Below are 10,584 nucleotides of genomic sequence, written 5' to 3'. Positions count from 1 at the left end.
TTCATTAGTAATTAACAAAAAAAGGAAAAAAAACTAACAAATGAACCAAAACAAACCGTAAGAGTAAGGTCCTTTAAAAACTTAAGAACCCAGATGCAACCTCAGTAAATCTTAGAGATCAAAAGTATAATTATTCCTTTATATGAAAATATTAATTAGAATATTTAATCTCTAGAGAGGTAAGTATTTATTTACTTGATTGAACTACGTCGATGTTTACAACACTAAATGTCGATATTTATGTTAAAGAGACATGAACACAAGTCCTCTTGAACAACTCAGCACCTAGTAGGGTGATTCTCACCTAATACAAATCTCAAATGTTAAAAGCTACTTTTGATTTACAAATCGACCAATATGTAGAAGAGGCAATCATAACGTATCTAACAAACAAAAAAGACCACAAAACATAGCTTGCTGTAACATCATATATCCTTAACCATGAGTCATTAACACATGTTGAGGTTATGAAAAATGCAACATATTTGCTATTAACCTAAATAACAAGCATAACTACAAGAACAATAACCTCTCCCTTTAGAACCCCCAGCCAACTCACCAACAATATTGACATGGATCGGTTAGATGTTAGGCTTGAGAAGGTTTCACACTAAAAATTATAAGTTTAGATATTCAAGTTAAGCTTTGTTTTGCTATAGCTATACATCACCAACAAAGAGGTAAAACCGAAGCCACAATACAAAAGCCATTCCCCGAAAAGAACTGCGAATGGCAAGGGCAGCACTTCCCCTATAAATTCAAATGGCCTTCGGTGTTAAGGGGAAACTATTTAGTCACTCGTCTCTCCTTAGCATACAGCATTGGTGCTGTGAAGAAACGAACATTGGAAAGTTACTGAAATAGCCTCAAAAGAGCCGAAGTTGGGGAGGAGCTATGTACATCTACACCAGAAAGAAAGACGATATAAATTCATCATCTACTCATCCTCCAAAATTGTTTCCAACTTAAACGTAAGACTTTTTGAGCTCTCACCATTCCTGACCTCAATTCAGAATTCTTCAGCATCTGTCTTTTGGTTAGCAACTGGAATTATGTTCGTCCTGAGATCAATGCCAGAGTTCGAATCTATTGCCACTTAGAGACCTAGTACTGATTTTGATCAACCAATTAGTCATATGACAGAGGAGAGCAAGAACGAAGTGACCCAGAATGAAGAATACTGGTGTTGCTTAAAGGACTTATAGGACTTATAGGGCTTTGCATACAAGGTGATGAATCAGCAAAAGATCCCTCCTCAGAAGCGACGTTATTTCTCGGTTGCACTTGCTTTCCACGAAAGACGCCCCATAAATAGTACTTTGTTTGAAATCCTGCACATGGATATTTTCAGTGATTAATACAAGAAGCTGGAATGACATTGCTAAATGAATTGCACGAGAGGTTGAAAGAAAATGCGAAAATGTGCATTCATTTGGAATTTTCACCCCTAAAATAATCGAAAGATTACATCTCCAGTGAAAAGAATACTTGGTAAATCAATACATTTCGTCACCAGTTCTCAATGTACCACGATTGAATCAACAAACTGAATTATAAAAGGTTCATTTGTGGCCTTACTCCAGTATCGCATTGGTAACATGGAGGAAGTAAAAACTAATAGCTCTGCATTTTTCAACACAGCCTTCATGGCTAGGTCCTGGCACATCATTGCATTTACCAGAAGATCAAACGCCTTTTGGCTGCCGCAAAAAAAAAAAATAAATAAACAAATAAATAAGTACACATTTTCATAAATTGAAGCAGTAGATAGAGAGAAGTGGAAGTAGAAGAATAAAATTAATCACCTTTCCTCATCTGGAAAGAAATACAGAGCAATACTTTGATCAGTTGGCCCCAATTTCTTAAATCCTCTAGGCCATACATCACATCTACGAAGTAATTCAACGGAAAGTAACTCAGGTAACATCTTTGCCTCCTCGTACACTTTTGAGCATGCTAAGCTAGACACATGCGCAACAACTACGCAAACTCTGCTAATGCTTTGGTTCCAAAAATTTAAAGTTCCCCTGTCACGACCAAAATATGAATTGTCCTTCATTTTGAAAATTTAAAATAAAAATAGACATAAACAAAAGAGAAATTGTATTGGGTAGCAAATCGAGTTTAGGGATTTGCAGGCGTGTCTCTTTTGAGTCTTTGAGTTTGCAAATGTGGTAAAATAGAGCTTCACAATCGCCACGTTCGTTTAAATCGGCCTGGCAGCGAAGGGCTTCGAAGGCATCATTGAAGGAGCTCGATTTAAGGCGTCATCGTGGGTTTTTTAGGTCAGAGGACAGCAGGGACATGGTGGTTTCTGGTGGTCGGAACTCAATCGCCACCTTCAATTGAATTGGCTTGGCAGCAAAGCCATCTGAGGGCTTCGAAGGCGGCGGCGTAGAAGCTCGATTTCAAGCATCGTCATGGGTTTTTTGGGTCAAAGGACGGAGGCGACATGATGGTTTCTAGTGGTCAGAGCTCGATTATAGGTGGATAGTGGCCAGGTTGTTTGAAGAGAGATGTTGGGGCGAAGGGGTCGACTACTTTTGAAGAAAAAGTTCAAAGCTTCTTTTATAAAAAAGGAAAAAAAAAATCTAAGTGTATCATTTTAATTCAATTGTATCGAGTATCAAGTGTATCAAGTGTATTAGGTATATCCGTACAATTTTTTATATTTCCTGTCTTAAATCGTGGGTTGGGAATTCTTTTTTGCTATTTTTGTAAAACAAAAAGGCTTGGGCTACGGGCCTAATTTTAAAAACTTATTTTGCCCATTTTGCGACTAGCCCTAAACAAAAACCTCTTACCTCCAGACTGGATCTACTATAGGCTGTGCAACATAATAGTCGTGCCTCATGGAATTACACGCATCAGATGATGTAGCGACTTGACTGTGACTGGCCCCACCTTCACATACTGGCTCTCCTGGCCCTCCAGGTGTTGTATCATTCTTCTTTTCACTGCAATGTGCCTCAGGTAGTTGAAGGGGATTACTCTGACCATAATCATCATTCCTCTTTGTTTTCTTCTTTTTTTTCTTTTTCTTTTTTTTCTTCTCGAGTCGTTTTACAAGCTTTTCCTTTTTTAATTGAACTTTAGAATTTACTGTTGGCAAAATGGTTGCCTCACAATCTTCACAAAGCCAAGTAACATACTCATCAAAAGATTCTGGCAATGGATCTAGGCAATAGCTGCATAGTAAAGAGACCAAGAGTGAAGGTTGAAAGTGCAAAATTAATTAGATATCTATTTTCCAAATAAAAATTACAAGGAAATGTAATTCAGACAATCATTTAGCCACACATAGTTAGCAGAAGCAAAGAAAATTATTCCATTGACATTTTAGATTTAATGGCTTTTAGAAAGGGCAAACAAATTGACTGGACCATTAGAAACGATCTTTTCCATATCCACTTATGAAGCACAGCACATAAACAAAGGTTGTTTTAGGCAGCATGTCAGCCTGAGAAATCTCCATTGCTTCACTCTTTTTTTTTTGTTTGTTTTTTTCAATATTTAAAATATTAGATTTCATTAAGATGAATGAAAGAACAAAGAGATTCACCAAAAGATAGAAACTTCAACACAAGAAAGAGAAAAGGGATCAAAATTATAAAAAACGGCCCCATTGCTCGATATTTAAACAAGGGTAATAATACAAAATGCAAAACCTAATTAAATGCATCAAAATGTGCCAATCAGACATTAGTTGTCATGACCGCTCTGAAGTTTTAATGACATTACTTGTATTTCTTTCCAACCAAACTCCTAAAGACGAGGAATTTTACATTTAGGTTTAGGAAATTTTATTAGTTAATAAAGAAGGAAAAACCCTAATTATTTATTTCTTTAGAAGAATGAAGAACCCCAAGGTCCAGGGCTTTGGAACTTGGGGCTTCACAAAAGGCACACACCTAATGGGCACCTACTTGTGTGCACCAAAACCTATGCCTAGCACCTAGTCGTGCACCCAGGAAGGAATTTTAAAACACCGACTCAATTCATCAAAATTAAGACTTCTCATGAATACATTCAAATGTCTCTTATTCTCATGCTCGTACAGCAGGGAATGTTTGGAGTTTTATTCAATTTCGGAGGCCATCAATTCAGAGAGAAAACATCCTGCGAATGACTGCAGTTAAAGTTACTATTTGGAGTTTATGGTTAGAAAGGAATGATAATTTTTGGTCACTGATAGGAAAGAGAATGGGATGAAATGCTAGATATGGCTAAATACCATCATTCTCATTGGTGTTCATTTTCAAAACCTTTTTGTCATTAACTTAAATTGGAGTCCGTTTTCCTAGTACCACAAGGGAGTCCATTTATGCAATCCTCTACTTCATCAATAGAGAGCTCTATATTCATTTATACATACTTCAATGACCATAATCATTTGGTATCCATATCTTAACTTCTTTTAGAATGTAACGCTGTAATACCTGAGTTGTTCAAACTCCCATCAGTCTCCTAAAGCAACCTAAATGGTTACCCATCACTAGGCGAGGTGGAGTTTGCCACCTACAACAGTTGGTGGGCCAAGAAAAGTGCTTTCAGAGACAGGCAGAGGGGGGACAATGTAGTAACTAAATAAAAATATATTATGTCTCGTCATACCTTTTAGTGCATTTAGCTAAAATCTGTCATTCCAATCTTATCATTGAAGAAGACCTTTTTTACCAATTATGTACTTCATATAATGCTATAGCGTACATGATTCTCCCCATGATTCTCCCCTTTATAATTCAATTACATTTAAAATATAGATATATATATGCATCTCACTTCACTAGGACAATATTTTATTCATTTTTCCTTCAACAAAACAAAAATCGGGATGCTCATAATGTGATTTCATGCCTAAAAACACACAAGGTGGTGGCGAGTGACCACATGCGTTATAGAACATTAGACAATTTGATATATTTAACAATTACAGAAAACCAATGATAAGTAAAATTTGATATAAAGATAAAATATATAAAGCCAATTATCAGTAATGCATACCGATGGATGGGATAAGCCTGACATTTTTTACAATAATTTAAAGCCTCAAGAAAACCTCTGTCTCCACATTTCTGACAAATATCAACCTGCAGTGTTTAAAATGGTCATTATTGACAACCTCAGAACCAAATAAACTGCAGAAGTAAAAGTGTGCTTCAGAATAAAATGTCAGTAGTGTGATCCCTATTTTCTCCCTCCTCGGTAATGATGTAGAATTATGTCCTCTCCGGGCTGTTTCCTTTGTTGTTGTATGCAGTTTCCTTTTTGCATTTACAATTACAGCAGCCGTGTGGTTGTTTAAAAGGCTGTTGGGGATAATTATTTGAGTTGTTATGTTGTTTAATGCTGGCTTGTGGCCTTTAAATAGCTCGCCGTGTAGACAGTTAAAGTTTACAATAACTTCAATGACCTCCCACATTTTTTTTCTTTCTTTCTTTTTTTTTTTTTTTTTTTTTGTAAGAAACCAAACTTTTAGTGAGAAAATGAAATGATACACGGACACACAAAAACAAACCCCCAAAAAACTGAAAGTCCAAGACTGACTACGAAACAGAATCCAATCCAAAAGAACGAGGCCTATATTATAATTACAAAACCAACGTCCAAATAGAAGCACTAAGGGGGCATTTGGGACAAAGACTATCTTCAGATTATAACAACCACCTCTTGCTACAGTAAATACTATTTTGTAGTCCCCAATTAGCTACAGTCAACACTATTTCAAAACCCTCGTTTGCTACAGTATGTACTATTTTACATTCATCATTTTTTTTATTCTTTGCTACAGTGTTTACTATTTATTTCTCAAACTAAAATAGTTTATACCTCAAACACATACTATTATAATCCAAAATAAAATAATCTACATCTCAAACACAAACTATTATAACCCAACTATAATAACCTAGAACTATAATAACCAACTCCTTACCCCAAATGCCCCCTAATTCTCCATAACTCTCGAAACGTCCTCACTAAATCTCTCCACATACCTAAAAATTCTATCATTAGGTCCAATCACATGCCTAACAAAATAGCAACGGAACTCCTTGTCACAACACCATAATCTTCTCCTTGAAAAGCGAGCTCAAAACCACCTCCTCCAATAAAGAACAAGCATTCCTGTTTCGAGCCCCACGATCCCCGTAGAACTCTGCCACCAACTCCAAAGGAATGCAAACTAGCATTCCCATAACAAATGAACCAAATCCCATTGATGTCTCCAAGCTCCTAAAGAGAATGCACCATTGTGGATGCAAGACGAAGGAGGAATGTTGTAACACCACAGGCCCAAGATTCGGACCAAGATTTGGAATCCAAATTTGGCACCTAATTGCCCTAGCATTCCCCTGCATCCCTTGCAATCTGGTAATATTGTCCTTACTTATCATGAATGCTTCTAAGAGTGAAAGTTGTCCCCACAAACCAACATGAGTCATTTCAATATGTTTTGTTCTCACTCACATGCTTCCTAGGAAAATTTCCAAGAGGTCACCCAACATAAGATTGCTCCAAGTTAAGCATGCTTGACTTTGGAGTTTTTATGATTGAGTCACTAAAAAGGAAGGTGTACCTTGTTGGTACACGTAGTAACTTTCAATTTTTTCAAGCCTTTCTTAACTATACTTTCATATCCTCACGATCCCCTCTCATTCGGATATGATCTCGGTCCATTCATGTCCCCCTCCTATAATCGGGGCATTACATGCCCACCAGCTTCCTCTTGGTTCATCCCTGAACCACATCTTGCTCGGAGAGGTTTTCCTCTAATACCATTTGTAATGCCCCAAGCCCAGGATTCGGAATTCGAATTCGGTACCTTATTGCCCTGGCATTCCCCTGCATCCCCTGTGACCTGGCAAAATCGTCATCACTTGTCTTGAATGCTTCTAAGAGTGAAAGTTGTCCCTACAAATCAACACGGGTCCTTTCACATGTTTTGTCTTCACTCGCATGCTTTCTAGGAAAATTCCTAGGAGGTCACCCAACATAGGATTGCTACAAGCTAAGCACGTTTAACTTTGGGGTTCTTATGATTTAGCCACCGAAAAGGAAGGTACATCTTATTGGTATAGGTAGAGACTTTGAATTCTTTTAAGTCATTCTTAATTATATTTTCATATCCTCATGATCCCCTCTGATTCGAATGTGATCACAGTTAATTCATGTTCCCTTCCTAAACTTGGGACACTACAAATGTCTTGAGGCTTGATCCAGTGTATTAATTCTCCCCAATAAAACCTACTACAAAAACCTTAACCTTTTTTGGAACTTTTACTTCCATAAGGAGAAGGCTAAAGCCTCAAATGCAGTCAACTGAATGACAAGAAAACTCCCTAGCAGGGTCGAGAGACCACCTCTTAACATCCCTCCTCCCAAGAACAGTAATACGGTAATGAAGGATAACAAGGAAATTCACCACCTCCACTGCCTCTCTATCGGAGAGAGGGTGACAAAAGCCCAAAGAATGGACAAATGGAGACAACACAAACGCCACAAGATGCAACTACTTATCTGAAATAAAATAAAGACGAGGGAATAATTCACAAAGGTTTTTTTGTCTAACCCACCAATCCTCTCAAAAATAAACACTAAGGCCATACCCCACCAAGCAATTTATGAAGTGAGAAAAGGAGAAAGGACTCAAAAGAAATAGGTTCCCAGAAGGATTTATAGAGGCCCCTTAACTCCCCATTAGAATTCCAACCCATAGGGTGAGGGTCATATCTACTTACAATCACTCTAAACCATAAAGAGTCGATATCGGTGAAGAAAAGCCACAACCATTTGGCCAAAAGAGGCTCGTTACATAATGTCAAGCTCCCATTACCCAAGGATGTTCTAACTTGAGTTGGAAAGCCTAAACAAGGACAAGAAATAATTAGGGATGCCAGTTAGAACCACCTAAATAAGAGTGAGTCTTCCTCCTTCAGAAAAACAAACTTTATTCTAAGAAGACAACCTTCTTTGAAACTTCTCCAAGGCCAAATTCCAAAACGACTTACTTTTCAGGTTATCACCCAAAGGGAGCCCAAGGTAAGTAGAGGGGAACCTACTCACTCCACACACAACCATAGCTACCTAGGAGTGAATCTTAGAGGGACAAATACCTAAAACAGAACTCTTCCCCCTATTAATCTTCGAGGAAAAGATCATTTCAAAGAAGGGCGTCAATTAATAGATTGACAAAAGAAGCCTCCTCCGTACCTGAACTGAAGAGAAGAGAGAGAGAAAAAAAAAAGTATCAACCACAAAGTGAAGATGTGAAAAATGAACTACACCCTTACCCACCTTAAACCTTAGATCATCCCCTTATCCACACCAGCCGATACCAAACTACATAAGACATGCACCACCAAATGGAAGAGAAAGAGAAAGAGAAAGTGAATCCTCTTGCCTAAGACCTCTCATAGGAAAAACCTTACCTCTAGGTCTCCCATTGACAAGAAAAGAAAAGTACATTTATCTAACACAATTCCTCATCCAACCTCTCTACTTAACCCCAAAGCCTTTCCTCTCTAAGACTTTGTCCAGAAAGTCCCCATCCACATAGTCATAGGGTTTCTCAAAGTCAATTCTGAAGATGATCCCCTCCTCATGTCTTTCCCTATAGTCTTCAATAGCTTCATTACCAATATGCACTCAATCTAAAATTTTCTGGCCTGCTATCAAAGCTACCTGAGCGTTAGAAATGATATTAGGAAGAACTTGCTTCAATCTACCAGCCAGAGTTTTCGCAATAATCTTGTCTAATGTCTGTCACCCTAGTCGGTTTATCTTAGTTAGGGAAAAAAGCACATACAAGTCTCATTCATTCAAGAGTAAATAATATCCCGATCACAAAACTCGCAAAAATCTTCCAATTTACAGAGCCTATTACACATATCATTCACAACCACAGACTACTGGACATAAAGCCCACCGTATCTTGTTCGTGTAAACCATACTATCATGCAAGGCACTGTATGACACCCCCACTCATCGACCTTAAGCCCTTTATCAGCAAAGTTTTCACAACAACATGAACAGAGTATGAACATGGATTATCTTGTCCCAACATGAGCGTAATTCAAAGGTTAAGGCACCCATAACCTTTCCAAGTCCAAAATTCAAACTCCCATCCGTAATATCAATGCTGAATTCTAACATTAAAAAAATAAAATAAAATAACAAAACAATGCAATGTCCTATAACCTAGTGGCGAAAGCATCCTTTTATTCCAAGGTCCAACATGCCCATTTGCTCTCATCTTACAAAACCCCAATTCTAAACTAGCTAAATGAAACAAAAGCATGCAGTCGAAGGAATCGGAAAAGAGAACTCATCAGAAGAAAACCCAAGTAATAGAATCGAAAAATATCTCACCATTTCAACATACATACAGTGAAGCAGTCAGCAGAACAACTATTTCCACCGCTAAACCGCGTCGGTCGACAGCTGCAAACAAATGCATCACAAAACTCAAGAACCAGTCGATTCAAATAGGGTTAAAAATGAGCGAAATGGTTCAGATCGCAAACAAAGAGTGGAGAAGTTCGAGTACAACGGTCCGAATGAAAAGAATTTGGTCACAAAACAAACTAAGAAATCTTACGTCTCCGAAGAAACAGTACATGTTGGGTTTGTGTCAGTTGGGTAGTCTTGAACTGCAACTTCAAACAGGGCTAAGAGTCGAATGCCATTATGAAGATGACACAGGCCTGTTTCGTATTTCAGAAAATTGGGCAATTGGGCATGGCAAAAAGGAACCGAACGGTTGTAGTATGACTAGGTTTTGGTTTCGATTTTCTTTCATTTTTGGCCGGTTGGTTGGCACATAATATTTCACAAGCATGAGTATTAAATATCTCGAATCATTATTACTGTATTTGGATTTACAGATGATTAATCTCTGGATGTTAAATAAATGTGTTTTATTATATAAATATTAAAATTAAATAATTATAACATTATTTATTTAATATATTTTTATACTTTTTAATTATTTAATCATTTTAAATATCAATGAATGATTTACTTTTTAATTAAACATTATTTAAATTATTTTATTTAATTACGAAAAATAATTAATTTAGAATATTAATAGTTAATAATAAAATTTTGATAACATAAAATATCAATAATAAATGTATTAGTTGAAATTTATTGAGCCTAATAATAATTAATTAAAATTAATAGTACTTATTAGGGAAGTTCTTATAAATAGAAAAATTCCAAAAATATTTACACTTTATAGCAAAAAGTTCTAAAAAGCACAACCACTTTTAGACTTTATTAATTGATATTAGTTTATTAATTCATTAGACTTTATCCATGATATAAAAAAACTCATAAGTATGGAGGGTATTAAATAGAACTAAAAATAACATGTGTTTTAAAGAGTGAAACCTGTGTAACAAACATAGATATTAAATGTCTGTCTGAAAATCCTATCTGTGAAACAAATAGGCCCTTACGACAATTCATTTTTGGAGAATGTAGATGACAAAATCTTTAAATGCCCTAAATTATGGATGTCTGTAATTATATATGTCCGACATGTTGAAGCACTTTTTAAACCTAACCCAATTGTTTCTTCCA

At 36.6% G+C, this 10,584-nt stretch overlaps 1 protein-coding gene across 6 annotated transcripts; it reads right to left on the bottom strand.

The window, feature by feature from the left end:
* Positions 1-398: 398 nt before the first annotated feature.
* On the bottom strand, positions 399-9,805 carry LOC120086715. Of its 6 annotated transcripts, none has more exons than XR_005484298.1 (9): positions 9,599-9,805; positions 9,370-9,441; positions 5,005-5,090; positions 2,805-3,188; positions 1,806-2,027; positions 1,579-1,700; positions 1,227-1,331; positions 994-1,110; positions 399-902 (listed from the first exon to the last, which is right to left on the bottom strand). XR_005484298.1 is itself a non-coding variant. In XM_039043488.1 (8 exons), exons 2-8 carry the CDS (start codon positions 9,382-9,384, stop codon positions 1,097-1,099), a joined length of 948 nt encoding a protein of 315 aa, XP_038899416.1. In that variant the 5' UTR covers positions 9,385-9,441; positions 9,599-9,805; the 3' UTR covers positions 399-1,096. The 6 variants fall into 6 exon arrangements, 2 of the variants coding, with proteins under 2 accessions (XP_038899416.1, XP_038899415.1); XR_005484299.1 differs by having other exon boundaries at positions 1,004-1,110; XR_005484296.1 differs by having other exon boundaries at positions 994-1,331.
* Between the last annotated feature and the right edge of the window lie 779 nt (positions 9,806-10,584).

The sequence above is a fragment of the Benincasa hispida genome, chromosome 9 (assembly GCF_009727055.1).
Source record: "Benincasa hispida cultivar B227 chromosome 9, ASM972705v1, whole genome shotgun sequence".
Lineage (NCBI taxonomy): Eukaryota > Viridiplantae > Streptophyta > Magnoliopsida > Cucurbitales > Cucurbitaceae > Benincasa > Benincasa hispida.
The sequence above is the reverse complement of the archived record's forward strand: the minus strand, read 5'-3'. Positions and strand labels throughout refer to the sequence as shown.

Bases quoted from the DNA above. Each gene is read 5' to 3' on its own strand.
- LOC120086715 (XM_039043487.1), bottom strand. The intron at 2,028-2,804 runs GTAAGAGGTTTT...TGGTCGTGACAG, and splicing joins ATAGTAGATCCAGTCTGGAG to GGGAACTTTAAATTTTTGGA. The intron at 1,701-1,805 runs GTGATTAATTTT...TTTTTGCGGCAG, and splicing joins TTCTTTCCAGATGAGGAAAG to CCAAAAGGCGTTTGATCTTC.